This window comes from Trachypithecus francoisi, unplaced genomic scaffold (genome assembly GCF_009764315.1).
Source record: "Trachypithecus francoisi isolate TF-2019V2 unplaced genomic scaffold, Tfra_2.0 Lachesis_group21, whole genome shotgun sequence".
NCBI classification, from domain to species: Eukaryota; Metazoa; Chordata; class Mammalia; order Primates; family Cercopithecidae; genus Trachypithecus; species Trachypithecus francoisi.
Genome location: NW_022681467.1, coordinates 17,959,093 through 17,984,718, shown reverse-complemented (window position 1 = coordinate 17,984,718; position 25,626 = coordinate 17,959,093). Strand labels below are relative to the sequence as shown.

At 38.4% G+C, this 25,626-nt stretch overlaps 1 protein-coding gene across 2 annotated transcripts in view; it reads left to right on the top strand.

Moving 5' to 3' along the window:
* Positions 1 to 25,626, top strand: part of PLCB1 (phospholipase C beta 1) — a 763,475-nt gene that overhangs the window by 533,847 nt on the left and 204,002 nt on the right. For both annotated transcript variants that reach the window (XM_033185644.1, XM_033185645.1), the window contains exon 10: positions 20,145 to 20,291. In XM_033185644.1, the coding sequence (XP_033041535.1) occupies positions 20,145 to 20,291 (147 nt within the window). The remainder of the gene's footprint in view (positions 1 to 20,144; positions 20,292 to 25,626) is intronic.

The window sequence follows — 25,626 nt, the reverse complement described above, 5'->3', positions numbered from 1 at the left end:
AAACAGACAGGCTTAAGTCATATGACTTCCCCAAGAGCCCATAAGGGGTCAACTACCTAAAGCACAAACCACATGGACCGACAATTGGAGAGAGATGATTCCCTAAAATTCAACCAGGATATGCTTCCTAGAGGAAGGAATAGTGGTCGCTTGGCAGATAAAAAGAATAGATCACACTAAAACTGGGTCAGAAATCAGTCATTCATTATGACTCTTTATTTGGCCTTACCAAGCCATTTAACTTCTTTGACTAGCCCTGCTCCCTAGTTTTCTCAACTTTGAAATTATTTCCTGAGAGAATTACCAGAAGAATTAAATAAGATGCTTTTGGTAAGAAGGTTACATATATTCATTGTTGTCGGCTAAATCGTTGTTGACCTGAACTAATGAAAAGTGATCATTGACATTTATGCCAAATTATTTTAAAACATTTATGAATCTAGAAGTGAGACTCAGAGCCTTGGGCTGAGGTATTCCTGAACATTGCTATTTCTCATCTAACAGGCTTATTTAATGTACTACAATTAAGGATAAGAATAATCATTTATTAATGAAACTTGAAAAAAATAAGGCATGTCATATCTGTGCACAAATGGTCCTTTCTGACTCAATCATTCTTTTCTATACCTTTTTATTAAAATGGAATTATAATTATAGTCATAAGAGTAAGGATGTACACTCGACTCTTGTTGTTTACTTCGTTATCACTTCAATGTAGATTTTTTTAATCATATTTTTCCAGCACCATTTCACTTTACTAGGTAGAAGTTATAAAAACTAATGATAGTGATGATTATAATCTCTATTCTCCATCCTTGAAAGATCAAACATGCCCAGATTAAAGAAATAGGCTGGCACAGTGTCATGATGAAGCCAGTAAACCTCAGGCAAGAGACTTTACTTGTGTGCTTCCAATTCTTCATCTGTAAAATGGGATGAGACCAGCAATGTAGCAGACACCTGTGCTAGTCCCATGTCCCTTGGCACTCATGGTTCCAACTCAGCCACTTACACAGTTGGTAACTCTCCAGGGCCTTCTCTCAGTCCATCCACAGCCAGGCTACAATTCCCAGGGATTGTATGCCTCAGGAGTAGTTGAAGAATAAATACCTCATCTTCCATGCCCCTTGGGTTGCAAAGTTCTGATGTGTGTTCTCTGCTTTCTCCCAGAGTTCCTTGGTGAGACTGAGCCCTAATTGACCACAGCTGTAACCTGCTTCATAACCTTCTCCTTCTTAGCTACCTTTCCTTCTTGTCTCACTTCTCTTCTCAACTGTTGTTTCATAGGGTCAACTCCCAAAAAAGCTACTTGCGCTCAAATCCTTGTCTCAGATCCTGCTTTTGGAAGAACCCAAACTAAGACAAGCACTTTTCTATAAATGGCCTTAAGGGAATCAAAAGTGAAAGATGAGTAAGGTCAGAGTTGCTGAGCATTGAGAGAAAAAAAAAAATGGAAAGAGGCTATGCCTCATCATTCCTGCCAATCTGTCACGTTATTGTCTTCATTGTTTCCAATCATGAAGCCCTGGCCAGTGGCCTCAAATCATAGATTTCCAGTCTACAAAGGACTTAGCCATTTAGCTTAGCCAAACTGTCAGGTTATTAGAAGAGGCAGTTTGCAGAAATGGCAATGTTGGGACCAAGACCCTGTTTTCGTTGTCCCATTGCAGAATTCTTCCCGCTACTCCAGACATCCACCTAGGGACTCCATAAGGACTTGCTTAGAAAAAAGTTGCAACACAGTCCGTTTAGAAGTTATTGATTGATATCTATAGCAGTGGTTTCCAAACTGGTCCTAGACATAGCACCCTTTGTTTGTTTCTTCTAACAAAATCTCATGAGAAAGGCCAATATGTAGGGAAAAGCTTTAAAGGTGCTGTCTTGGTGGAACAGAGGGGAGCCTGGAATACAGGTGACGGTGGCTGTTGCCCTACCACTGTCTCCCCTCCTGCCCCACCCCATTCTCTACAGGGATGTCTGCCCAAACCCTGGGATATTCAGGATGCTCAGTTTAAAAACCACTCCTCTGAAGGAAATACTGACTAGTTTAAAGATCTGCCTTACAATTAAGGTAGCATCCATTTAAGTCATTTTATATAGGTTACCTACAAAGTAGTTGAGGAAACAGAACCGAAGTGAATCAACAAAGTCAACACAAATGAGATCAATTTTCTTCCCAAAAGACAAAAACAGAGGAAAACTATATGATGTAGCCAATGTTTTTCATGCCTTAATTAAGTTACTGCACTGAAAAAGCTGCTGAAAAGCTACTCTAGGATTTTATTGATCGAGATCGCATTTAAATTCCATCTATTGACTCTCCAGCCTCTGCAGAGGGTTACAGAAAAATGGCATTGTCGTCCCCGAGTGCACTCCAAGTTCTTCTTAACTTCATGTTTGGTATGTTCATAGACTTCTCTGAAATATTTCACATTGCCTAAGAATGAAAAAAAATTTTCAAGATAGTCATTGTGGATCTATTGTTCATTGGTTGACCTGGCAACTCCTTTTGCTTTCCTTTCCCTTATTACATTTCCTTTATTCCCAGAAGGCAGGGCCGGGGCCTGAGGAAAGGCAAAGGCCTGGCCCAGGAATCCTGTTTCTTTTCTTCTTTCTTTCAGTGACCTCAGTGTCTGCTCAGGCCCACAGCTCTGGCCAGAAAGTCACAGCCCCGTCTACCCACAGCTGAAATGTTCTTTGTTCAGAAAATAACCAGACAGGAAAAATATAAATAGTAAAAGGTAAAATCAAATGCCAGTCCATGGGATAGAGAAGTGAGCTTGGTAGCCTCATCAACCTCATAGTCTGCTGAGTCTTGTTAAAACTTCTTTCCTTCATCACACCTTTCAGAGGTGCCTTGCCATTTCATGTGAGAGCTATTGGGACACAGCAGAGAATGGCTTCTTTCCCCCTAGATGTGACCTCCCAGCAGAACACGGCATTGATCATTGTTGGCTAGTATACCTTTCCCCTTGTCAGCAGGGTCTAGGAGTAGGTAGCAATGTAGGGGTGGGGGGCAGGGGACTCTGGCTCAGTCAAAACAGGCTGACAGGTTGTACTGTGTTAGGAGGGAAAGAGGTCACAGAGCCACAGGCGTTTGGCTCCTAACATTGGCATTATCCAGGGTCTTGTCAATAATCAATGTGATACAACAGATAAGTGGGAGGGAAACAGGTCGAATGCAGAAAGAAAAAGCAAACCACACGGAAACCAGATTAAGTTAGGGAGGGACCTTCCACGCTAACCCTTAATAGGAAAGCTGAAAAGTGTACCGTGGTAGGGAATCCTGCCAGGAAGTGGAAAGTGAGCAAGGATTTCACTAATCTCTTATGGAGATTCTGGAAGATCTGTCCTAACTCTGAATTACTGCAGTCTCTAGGATGCCAGCTGTGACAGCAAAGATAGGGATAGCATTATTTTAACAGGAGAGTTCATTGAGAATGATGAACAAAATCAAACTTCTTATCTAAGCGTTCTACCTTATATGTAGAAAATAAGCCCCAAAAAGTGCTTCTGAACAATGTGGCTGTATGTCTTTGTTGGGGGTTTTCCCAGAAGCCAACTTTGAAAGAAGATTCAAGTCCACAGAGTTTGAAAGGTGATTCCAGGAAGTACTAGTAGGGCAGTAGGGAGTGTGAACGAGGAAGAGACAGTAGCTTACAAAAAATGTGTTGTCGAGACAGTCATTCCCAACCACAGCCACTGTTGGAGGATGCTCTTAGAAAGTGTTAATTCTTAGGCCCTTCCAGCCTGCACCACATGAAGTCAGTCATCAGGCAGAGATGCAGATACAAGTCCAGGCCAGCTGTATCTCCTGGAGCACCAATACAGTCTGCTATGATATTATTACCAGCAAAACACTGTTCACGATACTAAAAAGGATGTTCCCACCTCACTCTGCGGCTGTAACAAGAATCTCCAGCATGTCAAAAAAGAGATCCTTCAAAGTACCTGATGCTTATTGAATGCATTTCTTTATCTAACATATACCTAATGCAGTTGTGTGGACACTTTAACAATCGTGTATTACCCATCTAACTTATGAACTGCTAGAAAGAGGAACAAAGTCCAGATAAAGTATTTGCTCTCAAGGAGCCAAGGAGAAAATTCTAATATTACAAATAATTATAAAACAAGGTATAATGCGATTCATTTCCATTTATTCATCTAGCTAATATCCATTCATTCATGAATGTACTTCCATTCATTCATCTAGCAAATATCTACTGAATAACTATGTGCAAGGGAAGCTTGAAGGAAAAGGGAAGTTTTGTTTATTGACATTATGGGGAGTTTCTGGAATTGCTCTAAGCTCTTTACCTGCAAATTGCCATGGCACATTTTTCAGCTTTTCTATTTCTTGTACAAAACCTCAGACAAGTCTTCAAGTCCATATTATTGTTCCCATTTTACAATGAGGAAACCGACTCTTTGGATGGTCCAGTAATTTGACTTGTTATACTGTTTGAGAATGAGTTATTGAGAGGTAAGTCTAAAAATGTAACATTTGTGACCTGACTGGAAGCCTTCATGCTACTCTTGACTTACTCGTTGGTTTATTTACTCAACACACAGTTTTTTTAGTCTTGCTACCTGTGTCAACCCTTGAGTCAGACAATGAAAGGGCATGATTCTTCATCTTTCAGGGCTCTCAATGTAGTAGAACCTCCTCTGTAGTCAGTACAGTGGGGAAGGATATGCTGAAGGCATCTGAAGAGGAAACTGGCATTCCATGCTGTGCTTTATGCTGCAGAGCAGAGGACCAAATGAGAGACAAGTGGCATGTAGGGCACTAAAAGATAACGTGTTTTAAGTAGCTCGTCAGAAAGCATTAATGAGAACGTAATATTCTGGGCCTGCCTTTATGCTAGACTATGGAAGAGATATAAACAAAGTGAAGGCCATGGTCCTTGCTCATACAAAGCCAATGTCCAATTTGATCAAGAAACATGACATTCTGGTGAAGGAGCTAGAACATTTTTCCTCCTTTGTATTACGGTCAGGAACCACTGTGGAGGGTCTCCTCTCATAAAGCGCTGTGACAGTGTACTCATAAAAGGCAATGGAATTGGTGTCCTACCCTCTGAGAACCTATAATTTTAAATGATAAATCAGTCCTTATACAAATCTATGTTCCAAACACAGCTCTCAAGCTGTATTTAAGAGAGACAGGTTCTAATCTGGATTCTGTTCTTATCTTTCTATGTCATTTTAAAGGGGCTGTTTAATCTCTCTTGGGACAAGTTGGCTTATCTGTCATGTTAAATAATAAAACTGTCTTCTACCTACCAAATAGAATGATGAGGAGTAAATAAACTCACAGATGTGAGAATACTTTGAAAAAGGGAAAGTGTTAAATCAAAGTAAGGTGTTATTATTAGGAATTTTCACACAAAACCACATCAAATAGTACAACTTAATACAGGGGAAACTGCAGGGACACAGAAGCTGTGAGCACTGCGTGAAGAGCCAATCTGCAGGAGCTTTTGAGAAGAGTACATAGCCATTTAGGGGCCATTATCACACCATATCTTGGAGCTGTATTTGCACATAGTTATGGTAATAGCACAGTTTTTGCAATCAAGATGGAATAACAACATGTGACAGTTTTCAACTTAAGATAAAATAATAACACATGGAAACAGGTGCAGAACATACCGACTCCAGATTTAGGGGGAGAAATGGTAAAATAACCAAAGATGCCAGTGAAGTTCATATAATGTACAAAAGCACAGTTAGCTGGCCAATGTGATAGGAAAGTTTGTGCCGAGGCAAAGATAATGGAGAAGGGAACATTTAGATTATTTCTTAAAATAGGCAAATAGACTTTGGTGAGCCATGGGATATGAATGCCATCTGCACTTACTTTCTGTGAGCTGATCTAGCAGAATTCGCAAGGCCCAAAGCACCAGGAAAAAACGTGAGCCGAGAAATTGCTTTTCAGTGCTGTGCTTAGAAGTGATTTAAGGAGGTGCTAAACCACTGGGCTGGTAGCATTCCAGTATGCTCTGGTATTATTGCATTAAGAGTGAAGATTGAGCAATGATGAATGGATTCTCAACCACCTAATCCCAGTGACATCCAAACATCTGAGTGCCAGATCCTGCCTAATTGGCAGTAGAAGGAGGCTGGTGTCCATGCAAGCTGGCAGACACATTGTCCAGTTTTCCCATCTTGACTGTGATGATTCTACGTGGATTTATGGGCCATCTGTCTTCCAAGGCAAAATTTGTAGATTTCTCTGTGCTGCAGAGCTCTGAAGATGTTATTTGCATGTGTTTAGCTGTTTTTATTTTTTAAAGCTAACCTGCATATTTTTTGCAAAGCCCACAAAACAATGTCACTTCTTGTGTTCACCATTTCTCTTGTCCTCATGTTGGCATGACAAGTTTTCTATTATATTTCATTTTTCTTCCTAAAAATCAGATTCATGGGTTGGAGGATAAAAATGCTAGAGGATGCCTTTAAATTACTTGCAGAGATTAGAATGTAAATTAAGTCGGGAAAAGAATTTGGACCTTGATAGACAAATTCAAATCAAAGAGCTAATCCTCATGCCTCTGCCAAATAGGTCATTTGTCCGCCGGAGCTCAGCTTCTTTACACAGAAAGATTAAAGTAACACGTTTTAGAGAGATAAGTAAATCATGGAAAAACTCTGCCTTGGTCACATTTAGGATTATTTTTAGGACCAATGCAGAGTGCCCAGATTGAAGCCAACTGCCAAGAAGGCAGGACATCTTTCCTCCGCATCATCCATGCCCCCAGTCCAGGCCGTGTTAGGAAAGTTATGTGGATAAGCACTATCAACCCTACCCACCATTATCTGTCTTTCCATTGCCCAGGCATGGTATCCAGATCCATTTCACAGTAAATAACCCTGTGCCCTCAGACAAGTTGCTAACATCTCTAAGCCTCTGTTTACTCAACTGAAAATGGGAATTTAAAAGTATGTCTCTCATAGGATTTCTGTGCCTGGTGTGTGGTCAATGCTCAGTCATAGTAGCTCCCATTATTATGATAATTATGGTTATTTACCTTCTTCTATCACTAGATGATGTGTGATGTCTTCTACAGCAAGCAGCATAGCATCATGTTTAATGGCATGAAACACAAAGCCTGACCGCCTGGGCTCAAATCCCAACTTATTCACTTATGAGTTGTAACCTTGAGCAACCTTCAGCAAGCTACTTGAGCCACCTTATCTTTGGGCACAAACCTTGAGCAAGCTACTTGCCTCAGGTTTCCCATCTGTAAAATAGTCATAGAAGTAGCCACTTACAGAGTTACTGTGAGGATGAAATGAGTTCATGCTTGCATATAGTAAGTAGTGTATCATAAAAGATTGTTCAACAATATGCTGGAAATATTTTCAATCATGAAACTCTTCTAAGGCTCTCTTTTTCCTTGCACTTTCCTGTCATACCCTTTTTTGTTTTGTTTTGTTTTATTTTGTTTTTTAGTACTGCATGTGTAAGCACGGCCTACCACATTTTCTTTCCTTGATCCTTTTTCCTTTAGCACTTTGCTGCTGCTGCTTTAAACTGCTTTTAGGACTAGCTCAGGAGCAGTTCCATGCTAGTTATTTAATGGCATGATGGGGGCATATCCTAGCTAACCATCCAGATAGCATATTGAGCAGGGAAGAGACTCAGTGGGGCCCCTTCCAGAGACCTTAGCAATGTGCCATGAGTTGTATTTAAGGATTAGTTTTTGACTATGCCCTATGTACTTTTTTCTTTCCCTGGGTCACAGAGCTCATGCAGAATGTAATGAGAGAATAAGGTGCTGAGGACTTGCTACTGCGCTCAGAAATTTCAGTTAAATGAGGAGCATCCTCTTGTGTTAGCTGACCTTATTTAAAGTTACATTTGGCCGGGCACGGTGGCTCACATCTGTATTCCCAGCACTTTGGGAGGCCGAGGCAGGCGGATGACTTGAGGTCAGGAGTTCAAGATCAGCCTGGCCAACATGGTGAAGACCCCCTCTCTACTACAAATATAAAAATTAGCCGAGCATGGTGGTGTGCGCCTGTAATCCCAGCTACTCACGAGGCTGAGGCAGGAGAATGACTTGAACCTGGGAGGCAGAGGTTGCAGTAAGCTGAGGTCTTGCCACTGCACTCCAGACTGGGCAACAGAGCCAGACTCCATCTCAAAAATAAATAAAGTCACATTCATGAACTTGGTGGAAAGTGAGAGCCTATTACATTATTTCAGATCCTTTACTTGTGAATCTAATAGGAAACTCTACCAGGGCTCAGCAAAGGAGGCTAAGAAGAGAGGGCACTGATGGAGCAGGTGGTTCACAATGTGCAATGTCATGAAGTACAGCCAACTCTGCTGTCACTTAAGGATTGATTTGGCCTATTCTGAATTATTCTAGTCCCCTTTCCTGGTCTATTTTGATAGCTTTGAGCATTTAATGCTGTCTGGTTAACACTTCTGCTAGGCAGAGGTAGGACGTAAGGATAAAAGTTTCAATCTTTCTAAGACTTTGTCAGGACTCTGCCCCCCAAATCCTCCCTGTCTTTCTTCTGCATATTTGTTGGCCTTCAAGGTACCGTTAGTCAACGCCAGCGAGGCCTCTTGGTTCTGGTCTGTGAGCTGTTCGTTGCATTTCTTTGATGTTTTCTTCTTAGTCCTTCCTTTACAGTGTCATTTATGGCTGAATTCGGAATTGCCATTTTTAGTTGTCTATGATACAATATCATTTGAGATATCTGGTTGCCAAGATGAAGCACAAAACCACTCACAATATAAATTAATACATGAATGTTAATATTCAGGCACCAAATAATCATTTTTTCAATTAATATTTACTGAGCATTTACAAGCCAGGCACTGTTGTGAGTTCTGAAGATCAGCAGTGAACTGGAGAAACACTGCTTGTCTGCTGGACTTCCCACTGTGTGCCTGCATCTCTTTGCTGAAGGCTCTCTTTAGCTTCCAGAGCCCGCTCTTCCCAAGGGTGCGGTTGGCCAAAGAGTACTGGGGAATTATCCCCCTGGAAGCAGTTTTCAAACAATGACTGATGGGACTTGGTGTAAATACTCCAGCTCCCTCTCCCCTTAAATAGGATCACCTTCAAGTACATGTTCTGTCTCATTTCCTTCAAGGGAAACACAAACTAAGACACTCCATCCTCATGAAACTCATAATCCCTGGAGGAAGAGACCAAAGCTAGCATACCAGAAAATATATCTATTAGTAGAATGACAGATGGTGATAAATGCTATGGAGAAATATTAAACAGCATATGAGACAGGAGTGCCGGCAGGAGAGATTGCTATTTGTATGGGCTACTCAGGAAAGGCTTCATGTTGTGGTAACATTTGAGAAGACTCTCAGTGTACTCAAAACAAATCTCTCTCTCTCTCTCTCAATTTCTATTTTGAAATAACCTAGAGTGGTGGCTAAGCACAAAGAGCCTTCCCTAGTGCCTGGGCATTAGAGAGGGAATCTGGTCCAAGCTGGTAGCCCTGCGTCATCTCATTCTTTTCTGGTCTTGGTCATTGACCATCCTTTTCATAACCACAGGCTCGGCTCCATCTTTGCCACCCTTGGGTGGACCGAGGAGGAACTCCCTAAGGCTCAGGCCCATCTACTTAGACATTTCTGCTTCTATGGGTTCTGGCTGCTTGGGAATACCAGCAAGCACCTTCTGGGAAAGGAGCCACAGAGCTTCTCTCTTCAGGACATCAGGCTTGTCTGCGGTTTCTCCTAGACCTGAGGACAAGGAAGCCTTGGTATGAGAATGTCCTCAGGACCAAGCAGAAAAATGTGCCTTTTCATTCTTCTTTCTCTGCCATCCCTTTCTTCCCTGAAGCAAAAGGTCAAATGCTTTGTTGCTGCTTGTTTTGGAAAAGTGTAAGAGGGACTGGTGAAGGATAAAGGAGGAAATATGTCAACTCTCAAATATGACAGGATTGAACACATTATTTATTTTATCATCTTAGAATTTAGTTCTAGAAGTCTCCTTAACTTTTTTTTAGATTTAATGGTATAATTTATCTAGCAGTGTTTTGAATTAAAATTGCAACTTTACATGACAGACTTAGGGTATAGAATTACAAATCTGGACATAATTTCCTGGCGATTGAATCAAGTATCAACATATCCGATGACCACCATGACGAGAGTTGGACAAGTCACCAGCACTCAGAAAATCAAAGGTCAGCTTGACTGATCACTCCTTTAGAAACATGGGGAGTTGACTGCTTCTTGCACACACCACCACACCTGTTCCACACAAGCAGCCTTGTGAGATTGGCAAGAGAAGCCAAGATATCCAAGCTATTTCCCACCTAATAAGTACCTAGGAGCTCAAGCTTCCTCTGTGGCTATGATGGCACTCTACCTAGGAAAAGATATAGCAAGGAAAACCTGACAGATCATCCATACAGTGCCATCTGTGGTAAGACATTAGTCACTGCATACTTTTCATTAGAAAAAATATAAAGAAAGTCAGAGAATCCCACAGTAAGTCCCTGCCAGGCAAAGCAGAAGACCTTCTGTTCTTCCCATCGGATTCAACATTACCTACAAATACTAAGATCAAAGATAAGGAATGTAAGATTTAACTTTTAAACTTAATCAACAAAAATATCTGCAGTAGGGCATAGTAGAATCATGGAACTTCAGGATAAATATGGTAGGTTGAACATATTCAACTAACTGAACTTTCTTGAAACCACACCAAAACTCCATTAAGAGAGACTTTTAAGGGTGTAATCTGGCAAGGGTGAGGGATAATAGATAAGAGACGACCGTTACATAATTTAGGCATCTGGCTATATGTTTACAGCAGTTAACAGATCTGAGAACCTGATCACTGGTCATCTGTGTGAAAACCTGGAACCAATCCAAGGTATTTTATTAAAAAACCTTAAAAGTCTCAGAAATTGATGATGTTTGTTTCCTCTGGAAGTGGGATTCAAGATAAGGCATAAAACAAAGAGGATAGTTGACAGTTACTTAAGGAACAGTCAGAACTCCCACCTTAGAGAGACTATTTATTTATTTATTTATTTATTTATTTATTCTTTGGAATCAGGAAAACAGAGGGTTTTGAGGATGACACCAAGCCCAGATGAAAGCAGGCTATAGACCGGGTGCAATGGCTCACGCCTGTAATCCCAACACTTTGGGAGGCTGAAACGGGCAGATCACCTGAGGTCAGGTGTTCCAGACCAGCCTGGTGAAACCCTGTCTGTACTAAAAATACAAAAATTAGCCAGGCCTGGTGGCACGTGCCTATAGTCCCAGCTACTCGGGAGGCTGAGGCAGGAGAATCACTTGAACCCGGGAGGCAGAAGTTGCAGTGAGGCAAGATAACACTACTGCACTCCAGCCTGTGTGACAGAGCGAGACTCTGTCTGAAGAGAAAGAAAGAAAAGGAAGGAAGGAAGGAAGGAAGAAAGGAAGGGAGGGAGGGAGGGAGGGATGGAGGGAGGGAGGAAGGAAGGAGATAAAGTGATTGTAAGCATACCAAAAAATGCTGAGACCTCCCTCATTCTTCTCCAATGTTGCTCTAGAATGCTGGCATCCAGACCTTCGCTCTATCGTGGCAAGAGATTAGACAGAATTTCTCCCAAGACTCTAATCTGCCTAAGAGTAAAGACCTAAAGATATCAATATTAGGGTATTACTCCAAAAGAGAAAAAGACAGATCCCTCTGCACTGATGCCTTACCAACTCTCATACTTTTCAAGGGCAGCAAACACATCCAGAAATCCAATCAGCTTTTTAGTCTGCCAATTTGAAATGTGAACAGGTAATTAAATGTTACTAGACATGAGGAAAACTTCCTTAAAAATAGGAAAAAGCAGGGAAAAAAGTAACTTTGTAGGAAATAATGACTATGTAGTGAGAATGTGTGAAGTATACACATATCATTAATGTCCACAGAAAAATAACCAAATATATTATGTCCATGAAAAAGAACAGAATGCTTTTTTTTCAATAAATGTCAGAGAACATAAACTGGCTGTTAAACACAAAAACAAAACACTCCGAAAAAAGTTGGAAATACAGTTGAGGAAATCTTTTAGAGAGTAAAGCAAAAAAATTAGATGAAAGATTGGAGAGAAAATGTATAAAAGTTTAAAATCTGGTCAGGTGTGTTGGCTCACGCCTGTAATCCCAGCACTTTGGGAGGCTGAGGTGGGCAGATTACCTGAGGTCGGGAGTTCGAGATCAGCCTGACCAACATGGAGAAACCCCTTCTCTACTAAAAGTACAAAATTAGCCCGGTGTGGTGGTGTATGCCTGTAACCCCAACTACTTGGGGGGCTGAGGCAGGACAATCGCTTGAACCAGGGAGGCGGCAGTTGCGGTGGGCCGAGATCACGCCACTGCACTCCAGCCTGGGCAACAAGAGCAAAACTCTGTCTCAAAAAAAAGTTTAAAATCCAGACAAATAATATTCCAGAATGAAAAAATGGAGGAAATTATCATAATAATTCATAAAAATTTTTTTCCAAACAAGACCACAGCTTTCAGACTGAAAGGTTTCAAAGAGTGCCCAGCATAGGGGATAGATAAACCTAGCCAAAGCATATCATTGTGAAATTTTAAGAAACAGGGACCAAAAGTGCTAGAAATTGCCAGAGGGACAAAAACCAAAACAAAACAGGCCACACACCTGTTTTTAGGATGGTAAATCACAAAGTCTTCAAACCTCTTAACAGGGCTAAAAGACAGTGGAGAAAATTTTCCCACGAAAATCTTTTTAAAAAATTCCAATTCAAAATACTGTGCCCAGCAAAACTAGCAATCAAGTGTACAAGTGTAAAGAAGTCATTTTTAGACACGCAAGGCTCGAAAAACTTAATATTCATGAACTCTTTCTCTGGAAGCTACTGACCAATGTGCTCCAACTAAAATTAAAAAATTAACAATGAAGGGGAAGACATGGTATAAATAAAAGAGATTTAGCACAAAATAGAAGTGAAGAAAACAGAAATTAATCAGTCTAGATTGGAGCAGGTAAAAGGCTCCAGAAAAGGCTTCAAGAGAATCTAACCAAGAGAACACTTGTTATATCTGTGCATATTGCAAAACCATTTAGCTAACCGGTGGATACTTTGGAGTTGGACTGGAGATATATGCAAAAAATTAAGCAAATGATAAAACAAGATAATTATTAACTATAGGGAAAATTAAAAAAATGTTCATGAAGATAAAAATAATTGTTAGGTTACTGTATGACTCAACTCTGAACACACACACTGTTTATGATAACATAAACACTGAACACTGTAACTAAATTATAACTATCTCTGAAAGAATGGGAGTAATGTATACATGTGCTACAGGAGTAGAGATAAGAAAGAGCAATATTCTCGTCTTTCATGGTGGTAAGTCAAAAATAGCAATACATGCATATTATTTTGAGATACAGAAGTAAATACCAAAAGCTTCTGCTAAAAGATTTGAAAGTGTTTGCTTCTAAGTAAGGAGACATGAAGAAGTGTGTTTCTATTAACTGTCCTAGTAAAAGTAGTGCTGGATTGCATCCATAGAATAATTCTAAATTTAGCAGATAACCCTTGACTTTTTGACCATGTTGTTTTTCCTATACTTGTCTCCTGAAGTGGTATCTGCATATCAAGAGCAAATCACACAGGTGGCTTCTTAGCTCCCCTTGGTGACTCCACACGCTGGCCGCATTCAGCCCCTCCCTACTCCCTCCTTCTAAACTTAGCCCATCAGCAATCAAAGCTGACTGATTTTTCTTCACCTTCTACCAGACTTGGGCAGCAGAATGGTAGAAGGGAAACCGGAGCAGAGCTGGATCAGAATGAATTGCTTCTTTCAGAAGAGTCCTGAAATTTACATCCCCAAGAAGGTTCCTATCTGGCCAACATGAAATTAGTGTGTTTGTCCATTAACTGAGTGTGTGGGCTGCAATTTCAAACTCTTTAGTGTTATATGCACTAAGAACTACACTAAATGAATAGAAACCTGAACTGATCAGCAACAGGAATCAAAGAGGAATTTTATGTGCCATGTTTTTAAGTTCTTGAAAAGCAATGCTCTGATGGACACATCCTTGGTATTTCCAACCCTTGACACATAGAGAAACACCCTCAGTAAAAATGTGTTCATTGATAACCACCAGTAAGGAGTGCTCCAGCTCTAGGGTGCATTCAAAACATTTTGCTGTTCCTGGAGAAATATGAGCTGAAAACATCTTTTCCCAAGTACCTGAAACAGGAGGGTCAATCCAGAATGTCTCCTTAAAATTAGGTTTTTAGAAGCCCGTAGATAAAGGGATCCAAACCTGAGAAGATGAGAGAACCACTCCACAATGCTCTTCTGGACCATTCTTCCTTTCTATTCTCCAGGGCTCCCTTTTCTGGACACAGATCTTCCTCATTCTTAATTGTTGCAAGGCCAGTGGGATGGCCCTGAGTGTAGAGGAGTCATCGGAGTAGCCCATAGCCCAGTAAATACTCAAGGGCCTTTGTATGCATTTGCAAGCATGATGGCATCCCACTGAGTGTCACTGAATACACCGCAGAGTTATAAAGCATGATTTTAAAGCATCCCTGGAAGATATCATTATGTCATAGCAGAATTTTGAATTGATGTCTTTCTGACATCTTTAGGAGCATTGTTTTTTTTGTTCTTTGAGGGATTTACATTTTTCATACTTCAGCTGGAAATGGTACAAACACCATGTATGTTTATGAAAACCTTTAAATGCCATTATATGAGTGACATGTCCAATTGGAAGCATACTGATTTATTATTAACAAAATATGTAAGGGAATTTATTTTTAGCCTTTGTCAACTAAGCTTATCCTTCTGAACTCAACTTTTCTTTCTGGTGATTTTATTTCAGAAAATAGTAGCATTGCTTTTATTGTGGTTTGATGTTTCATAATCTCACTCAAATATGGGACATTTTGTTTTAATTTAGCTAGAAATAATTCCTATTATATTAGCCTGATTGAATTCATAGACTTTCAGAGCTAGAGGAGACTGAGGCATCCATATAGATTACTCATCCTATAATTAAGGAATTTGTCCCTGACCAGTGACCACTGGCAAGAATGGAAGAAAACTGGATTTCTTGTGCTGTTACTGATTTGTTTAGAAAAGCAATGTGTTTTCTTATCTTAATTCTCAAGGTTTTTCATTCTTCTATGTGCCTCACTGGACCAGAGTGGACCAGAAAAAAATTGTCAATTTTTCACAAACAGTGCAAGTTTGATAGAAAAGGGCTAATGCATTTAAGTCAATGGTGACAACAATATTCCAGCTGAAGGTTATGTGGAAGGAAAATCCTCAGAGTTTGTTCTCTGCCCCAAGTCTTTGCTAGTCAGAACTATTTTTTAGGCTAATTCGTTATGACAAAACATCGGTATTTTTGCAAATACTCTTGATCCCTTGGCTGACACCTACAAGAATACAAACTGACTACTCTTTATCTTTACATTTTACTGGCTTTCCTTGACTTTGACATATCTCTGCCTAATCATTTAATGTATCAAAAATCTTCAGCATTTGCTCCTTTTGTTAGCAAGGCAAAGCTTTGGGATTGAAAAGTTGATACCTGGTTTCACAGTTAGAGTTCCCTGATTGCACAGTTATTTTATTGCTATGATATGAATGTGTTTACAAGAAGCTCACTTGTAGTCTGCAGTCGTATTCTACCCGAACTGCCCTTCAAACTCAATCTTTGCTCTTATTTAAGGTTAGGTGAATTCCTTCACTAGGGATTTTTAAATTCTTTAATATAATTATAAATAATCCTCACACTCACTCACCAAACTATTGTTGTTTACTGATTTTAATCTATGCTAAAAATTATGTTAAAAGTTTTTATTCCAATGAGATAATAAAGGTAGAAAAAACAACCAAAGAGGTTATGGTTTATTTGACCTGTAGGGTATTAACTAGTCTGTATTTAATTTAGTAATATCTGTCTAGGTTGTGTTTTCGGTTTTTGGTTTATTTGCTTGGTGTTTGTTGACAAAAGTACACAAACACATACATACAAACACATGAACATACACATACAAACACACACATACAAACACATAAACATACACACACAAACACAAACATACAAACACATAAACATACACACACAAACACACACATACAAACACATAAACATACACACACAAACACACACATACAAACACATAAACATACACACACAAACACACACATACAAACACATAAACACACACAAACACACATACAAACACACACATACAACACATAAACATACAAACACATACATACAAACACATACATACAACACATAAACATACACACACAAACACACACATACAAACACATAAACATACACACACAAACACACACATACAAACACATAAACATACACACACAAACACATACATACAAACACATAAACACACACAAACACATACATACAAACACATAAACATACACACACAAACACACACATACAAACACATCAACATACACACACAAACACACACATACAAACACATAAACATACACACACAAACACACACATACAAACACATAAACATACACATACAAACACATACATATATTTGTGTATATATGTCTACATATATATTTATATGTGTATATATGTGTGTGTGTGTGTGCGTGTGTATACACACACATAAAATCAGTGTCTCATAGCCTCCTTTGACCTGGCTTTGACATCCTCTGGATTCCTCAACAATGGATTAAATAAAACTTGGATACACATTCTTTGCATGTTCCAAATTATGCCTTGACCTTAATTATAATATCTTCATTTGAGGATGACAAATATATGATGTGTATACCCTCGCTTTTCTATCCTGTACCCAAGGCAGACCTCAAAATTAATCACAGGCATGGTTCAGAATCTTTCTCAACACAAGCACCCAGAAGACATTAACAATAAATGGAAAGTGGAACTAAAGTTAAAATCCATTTGTCATTTCTGCCCTATTGGCCTATGTTGTTTTTGTCTTGCTTTTAAAAGTTGCTGATCAAACCAAAGGATGTTTATTCTTGCATTTCATTCTTGTTCTTCTTTCATGTTCCATAAACCATTGTATTAGATTGCACAGTTATTTTATTGCTGTGATATGCATGTGTTTACAAGCATACACTTGTCAGTTTTCCGTACCCTTTGACTCCCCCAGTATGCACACTCATCCAGCAGTTACGTTACTTTCCTTTCCTGGCCCCTGAAGATACTTGCATTTATTGCCTGTCTTTTAAGGAATTGCTATAGTTAGAGACTGAGTTGTATGAAATTGTCTTTTGCATAGGTTAAAAACAGCAAATATTACAAATTTCATATCATCTCTCCTAATCAGAACACAAGAATCAAACAAAAATGGTGCTGTCTTTGGTGATCTTCCAGTTTCAAAACAATTTATTTTCTATTTTGAATCCCAATAATCATCCAAAAGAAGTGGTAATTTAGCACCCACTGTGCATAAAGCATCTAGTAGACACCAGGGACAACAAAGATACATGCACATTCAGCTTTTAAAGGTGTTCATGCCTGGGTTTCAAGGGGTGAATGGCCTTATTTTCTGTTAGACAGTGAGCTCTTTGAGGGTAGAGGCTGTGTTTTACTGTGCTTTATTTTTTCTGTGCATTTATCGTATGGTAGATGTTCAATAAACCTTTGTGAAATGAGTGAAAGGCAAAGAGATAGGGGAGAAGGAAAGGAAATAGAGAGAAAGGGAGGAATAGAGATTCTAGTGTGAAAAGCACCTGCCCAGGCCCAGCATAGTGGCTCACACCTATAATCTCACGACTTTGGGAGGCTGTGGTGGGAGGATCGCTTGAGTACAGGAGTTCAAGACCAGCCTGGGGAATATAGGAAGACCCCTGTCAATACAAAGAAAAACAAAATTACCTGGGCATGGTGGTGCATGCCTGTGGTCTCAGCTACTCAAGAGGCTGAGGCAGGAGGATTGCCCGAGCCCAGGAGGAAGGTTTTTCTTTTATGAAACAGCTCCTCTCATCAAAGGAGCAAAAACAAACTTTCCTTCTTATTTTTTATTCTTGGACAAGAGTAAAAGCAATTTAGCTATTGAGTTTCCAGAACTTGGGAAAAGCAGTCATCAGTCACCTTGAGAAACATATTGAATGTGAAAAGATTTTTACTGTGGTAAATAATCAGTGCTAGCTTTGCCATTTACAGATGACACACCTCTTAGCAATCAAGAATAAATAATGTTTAAATCAGTAAAAATTATAATTGTTAAATGTCATTTTACTGATAGGTTTGGCAATAAGGGTGAAGAGAAGGAAATAGATACTTTTATATACCATTGGTGAAAGTCAATTGCTAGGACTTTAACAGAAAGGAAATTGGTTATGTGTATGAAAATCCTCAAAAATATGCAAAGTCTTTGAATCAGAAATTCTATTTCTGGGAATTCATCCTGAAGAAATAATTCAGTATTTATACAAAGATGTAACCATCAGAGTAGTCAAGTCAATGTCATTTATACTAGTGAAAAAATTAGAAACAACTTTAATGACCAATGATAATAGAATATTATTTTGCATTATATTGCTATATTTTATGATATAAAAATGTAGATAGTTGCATATTTTATGCTATAATTATTTACCTGCATAGAATTTATTTTTACATTAAAAATGTTCATAATATATTGCTCAGTTAGTACAAATGTTACTAAATTATATTTATAATTGTATTTATGTGTGTATATGCATGACTACAGCTTCATAAAAGAATTATACACACACGGGTGTTTTTCTGGAAGGATACACAGCAATATTTTAACAGCAGTTATATCTGAAAGAAAAGTTAGGGATGTTCAAAACAAGTTTTATTTTTTCTCTCTGTTTATCTCATTTCCCAGTTTTTCTTTAATGAACATATTCCAGTTTTATAGTAATAAAAAACTGTTTCAACAAGAAAAAAAAATGCTACCCTCTGACATTTGTTGGCAACATATTTACTACCCACAAATGCGCTGTTGTTTTGAAGCTTTGATTGTCAAGATTGAAGAAACAAATTGTAGTGATAAAGCAAAATAGTTAAGATGATCCTATGTATCTATGAAGATTATTATGATAAAGAATTGTCTCATTACATGTATCAAAACATCCAGTTGTACACCTTTAATATATAGTTTTTAAAATTATACCTCAATAAAGTTGACAAAAGAATTTTGTCAATATTTAGTATTAGTCAACTCAGAAAGGTTACAACATAGAAAAATTTCTAAATAGAATCTGAGTAAACCAAATTAGCTGTGTCATATTTCTGCCATCTGAAGTAAAATCATTCTTAATATGAGATTTAAAGATCTTTTTTCATGAGCATTTAAATTTTTATTTTTAGGAAAGACTTGTTTGTGTGTATCTTTATTTTCTGTTTCAGAGAAAAAATATCATTATTTGAAAACATTTTCACATTATTTTAAATAATAAAACCACTTGTAAATAATTTATTTTTTATTTTTTATTTTGAGAAGGAGTCTCGCTCTGTCGCCCAGGCTGGAGTGCAATGGCGTGATCTTGGCTCATGCAACCTCCGCCTGCTGAGTGCAAGCAATTCTCCTGCCTCAGCCTCCCAAGTAGCTGATATTACAGGCGCCCACCATGCCCAGCTAATTTTTGTATTTTTAATAGAGACAGGATTTCGACATGTTGACCAGGCTGGTCTCGAACTCCTGACCTCAAGTGATCCACCCACCTCAGTCTCCCAAAGTGTTGGGATTACAGGCTGCTTGTATATAACTTTGATTGTAAAGTAACATATATTAATAAGAAAAAAATTGAAAAATTACCCCAAATTCTATCACACAGAGATAAGCACTGATAACATTTTAGTGCTGGTTCATAAAGTTAATACCCAGTCTTATATTGGGAAACAGGAGGTTGGTGTTTAGTTATTTAAATCCTCTGAGAAGTCGGTAGGGATCATGTAACTACATTTTTTCTCTATTATCTGTGACATTTGGAAATAATTGTAGTGAAACAGCATAATCCTACACTCTTATTTATCCACACTAAAATGTAATTGTGGCTGCTGTCTTCTACCTTGGACACTACCAGATATTTCTGGGGAAAAAAAAAAAAAAGAGACAACTTGACACCCATAAAAAGAATGCATTCACATCCTTTCTAACTTCATTTCCTCCAGGACAAATATCAGTGGATGGGTTCATGCGCTATCTGAGTGGAGAAGAAAACGGAGTCGTTTCACCTGAGAAACTGGATTTGAATGAAGACATGTCTCAGCCCCTTTCTCACTATTTCATTAATTCCTCGCACAACACCTACCTCACAGGTATGAATTTTCTGGTTCTTTGTTACTTTAGCCAGTCTCACCAAATTTCACCAACCTCTACTTGCTGCTGTTTAGAAGCTGAAGTATGTTTTCTTTCATTTCCTGTGAAGTGCCTCTGAGAACTCTGGGGTTCCACCACCAAAGCCTCCTGCCTCCCATGAGCAGTCATGTCCACATGTGTAGGAAGCAATAGCATCATTTCTCCACAGCCTAAGTTTTCAAGTCTTCTAAAATGCAACCATGGCTGACATTTTCAGACCAATGGGATTTTTGTGTAACTGAACTCATTCTTCAGTGTACTTGAAGCCATGTCCAGTCCTACCCAGTTCTCTGGGCTGTGTTCATCTACATGACAACTCAGAAGGTCTTAAGTGGTGGCTCATGCCTGTAATCTCAGCACTTTGGGACGCCGAGGCGGGTGGATCACCTGAGGTCAGGAGTTCGAGACCAGCCTGGTCAACATGGAGAAACTCCTGTCTCTACTGAAAATACAAAAATAATCAGCCAGGTGTGGTGGCACACGCCTGTAATCCCATCTACTTGGGAGGCTGAGGCAGGAGAATCACTTGAACCCAAGAGGCGGAGGTTGCAGTGAGCGGAGATGGCGCCACTACACCCTAGCCTGGGTGACAAGAATGAAACTCTGTCTCAAAAAAAAAAGAAAGAATTAAGTAATTGCTTTTTGTTCAAGGTAGGACAGGGCTTTATACAAAAACAAATTGACCTGTGAATGACAACTTATACTTTATTGTAAATATTATAATAAAGTAGGAAAAAACAACAATGTGTTTCCTAATCTGATCTTAAATTAAGCATTGACCTATTTGGCAGTCTGGTGAAGTGTATGCACCCTTCTCAGAATGCTAAATGCATAAATTATGGACCTAGAATTAGGAAGTAAATTTCATTGAAATATTTTTATAAAATGTTGTGATATATATCCTGGTATATCTCAGTATTAACATAATTTAAGTATAAGCAAAATGTTGTGATATTTGCAACAATTGGAATATAATACACAGATCTTGCTAGTGACTTGCAAACTACATACTTAACTGAAGAGAATGTTAAATTTTGTGTGGAGGTTAAAATCAAAACTGTAACCATTTTTTCTCATCTAAGTTCAAGGATGTTCATGGAATATCACTTTAAGAGTCTAGATCTTTGACATGATAAAATTCAAAGAAGTATAATTTTTAAAATCTGAGCACATTACAGAATCTTACATTCATCCTATATTTAGGACCACAAAACTCAAAAATACTTAAGTATGTGTCTGGTTGAGTTTTGGGTATTGTGTGTGGATCTTATTTAACTGGAAGTCACAATATAGAGTGGATTTTTTACTAATAATCTTTTGAGTCCAAAATACCTTCCAACCGATATATTTATGTTCATTACATTCTATTTTATTTGTCATATAATAAATGAGTCAGTAATACCAAAATGAATGACAAGACTGACTGGATATACATTCTATTTTTTCACCTTCTTTCAGAATATATTAATTTTTCCCTTTCTGCATATCACTAGGGTTTTCAGATTTTATGTATGTTCATTGAATCACAGCCACCATTTTCCTTTTGAGAGACCAAATTGTCTCAACTTTGGTTAATGGGAGACATTTTTAGGCTATCATTTGTGTCCTCTTGACATGACCTATTAATCTTTGAAAGTGTTCTGGCACATAAAGATCTTCCGCACTCACCTTATTCTTTTCTGCTCCAGAGATGGAAACAGACTATTCCCCAATGAGCCCTGGTTCTTTTTGATGGGAAAGAAAAAGTATGAGTAACAGCAATTTGGACTCTGAACATTGCCTGGACTGTTTCAGTGAACAAAGGAAGAAAACATATTTTTTTTTTTTGTCTTTTTAAGGCATGAGTTCACATAAATATTTCTACTTCTACCTACCAATTATTATTATTATTATTATCATCATCATCATTGAGACAGGGCCTCACTCTGTTGCCCAGGCTGGAGCACAGTGGCATGATGATAACTCACTGTAGTCCCGATCTCCTGGGCACAAGCAGTCCTCCCACCTCAGCCTCGTGAGTAACTGAAACTACAGGCATGTGCCACCACACCTGGCTCATTTTTTATTTCTTGTAGAGACAAGGTCTCACTATGTTGCCCAGGCTGGTCTCAGACTCCTGAGCTCAAGCAATCCTTCTGTCTCAACCTCCCAAAGTGCTCGGATTAACGACATGAGTCACTGTGCCTGTCCCCAGTTTAAATTATTTTTAAAAGATTTTATTTTTCCATCAGTTATAGGGGTATAGGTGGTATTAGAGTATAAAATAGGTGGTATAAAGAGTAAGTTCTTTAGTGGAGATTTGTGAGATGAGATCCTGGTGCACCCATCGCCCAAGCAGTATACACTGAACCATATTGGTTGTCTTTTATCCCTCACCCCCTGCCCCAAGTCCCCATAGTTTATTATATCATTCTTATGCCTTTGCATCCTCATATTCTAGCTCCCACATATCAGTGAAAACATACGATGTGGTTTTCCATTCCTGAGTTACTTCACTTAGAAAAATTTTCTCTAATTTCATCCAAGTCATTGGAAATACTGTTAATTCATTCCTTTTTGTGACTGAGTAGTATTCTATCAAATATATATACCACAGTTTCTATATCCACTCATTGACTGATGGGCATTTCAGTTGGTTCCACGATTTTGCTATCGTGAATTGTGCTGCTGTAAACATGCATGTGCAAGTATCCTTTTCAAATAATGACTTCTTTTCCTCTGGGTGGATACCCAATAGTGGGATTGTTGGATCAAATGGTAGTTCTACTTTTAGTTCTTTAAGGAGTCTCCATACTGCTCTCTATACTGGCTGCACTAGTTTACATTCCCACCAGCAGTGTAGAAGTGTTCCCTGATCACTGCATTCATGCCAACATCTATTGTTTTTTGATTCTTGGATTATGGCCATTCTTGCAGGAGTAAGGTGGTATCGCATTGTGGTTTTGATTTGCATTTCCCTGATCATTAGTGATGTTGAGCATTTTTTCATATGTTTGTTGGTCGTTTGTATGTCTTCTTTTGAGAATTGTCTGTTCATGTCCTTAACCCACTTTTTGATGCAATTGACTGTTTTCTCCTTACTGATTTGTTTGAGATCATTGTAGATTCTGGATATTAGTCCTTTGTCAGATGTATAGATTGTGAAGATTTTCTCCCACTCTGTGGGTGTCTGTTTACTCCGCTGACTGTTCTTTTTGCCATGCAAAAACTCTTTAGTTTAATTAGGTCCCAGCTATTTATCTTTGTTTTTATGCAATTGCTTTTACCCAAAAGCAATTTTTGATCATGAAATCCTTGCCTAAGCCAATGTCTAAAAGGTTTTTTCCAATGTTATCTTCTAGAATTTTTATAGTTTCAGGTCTTAGATTTAGGTCCTTAATCCATTTTGAGTTGATTTTCGTATAAGGTGAGAGATGAGGATCCAGTTTCATTTTCTTACATGTGGCTAGACAATTACTCCAGCACAATTTGTTGAAAAGGGTGTTTCTCCCCCATTTTATGTTTTTGTTTGCTTTGTTGAAGATAAGTTGGCTGTAAGTATTTGGGTTTATTTCTGGGTTCTCTATTCTGTCCCATTGTTGTATGTGCTTATTTTTATACCAGTACCACACTGTTTTGGTGACTATGGCCTTAGAGTATAGTTTGAAATCAGGTAGTGTGATGCCTCCAGATTTGTTCTTTTTGCTTAGTCTTGCTTTGGCTATGCGGGCTCTTTTTTGGTTCCATATGAATTTTAGAATTTTTTTTTCTAACTCTGTGAAGAATGATGGTGATATTTTGATGGAGATTGCATTGAATTTGTAGACTGCTTTTGGCAGTATGGCCATTTTCACAATATTGATTCTACCCATCCATGAGAGTGGGATGTGTTTCCAGTTGTTTGTGTCATCTATGATTTATTTCAGCAGTGTTTTGTAGTTTTCCTTTTAGAGGCCTTTTGACTCCTTTGTTAGGTATATTCCTAAGTATTTTTTTTTTTTTGCAGCTATTGTAAAATGGTTGAGTTCTTGATTTGATTCTCTGCTTGGTCACTGTTGGTGTATAAAAGAGCTACTGATTTGCATATATTAATCTTGTATCTGGAAACTTTGCTGAATGCTTTTATCTGTTCTAGGAGCTTTCTAGAAGAGTCCTTAGGGTTTTCAAGGTAAACAATCATATCATCAGCAAGCAGGGACAGTTTGACGTCTTCTTTGCTGATTTGGATGCCCTTTATTTCTTTTTCTTGTCTGATTGCTCTGGCCAAGACTTCCAGTACTATGGTGAAGAAGAGTGGTGAGAGTGGACATCCTTGTTTTGTTCCCATTCTCAGGAGGAATGCTTTCAGCTTTTCCCCATTCACTATTATGTTGGCTGTGGGTTTGTCACAGATGGCTTTTAATTCATTAAGGTATGTCCCTTGTATGCTGATTTGCTGAGCTGTGCTCTCTTTAGTAATCTTGATACCTAACAGATTATACATACTATCTCACTCACTTTACTGACAACCTTATAATAGTATTAAGAAAATTTTCAATATTAATACAAATAATAAAACTACAGAATGTAGTTCAAATTTGTATATGCAGTTTTAAAAGTACATTTAACTAAAAATTTACAATCAAATTAATTTCTTCTAAGTCATTCATATGACCTTCCTAACTTGGTAAACACAGATGTGGTAAAAAATTTGGCTCCATTGTGTCAGATTAGTTTAAATTTGAGGGTGTTGGCATATTAACAGCTGATCAGACTAACAAGATGATGTGATACTTTCAGCTATTAGGAAAGAGAAGGCTTTACCTTTTTTATGAAGAAAGAACTTTAATAGCTGTCTCCAAATTTCTGTACAATGGTTTTGTATCACCACCATCTGATTCATATACCTGGTTTCTAGTCAATTATCTCTTCAATTATTTAATTTCTAGTAATGTAAGAATCCACATATTTTCAAATATTCAGTGTTTTAAAAATATATTAACTATGTCAAATTGTATTCTCACCTAAGGGGTTTCATTGTTGCTGTTGTTTTTTTATCTTGCTCCCTTTTCTGAGCTCTGTATTATTATACCAAGGTTTGCATTAGATAAATCTGTAACCACCCAACGGGGTTCTTCTTACCTGCTGCCTAGAAAAAGCCAATACACTGAGAACAACAGTTGTTACAGCAGAGAAAGTTTACTTATTGCAAGGCAGCTGAGCAGAAGGAGGGGACATATTTCTCAAAACAGTCTCTCTGATAATTCAGAAGCTAGGATTTTTCAAGGATAGTTAGGCAGGAGGGGGTTGGGAAGTGGTTAGGGAATGAGGAATGCT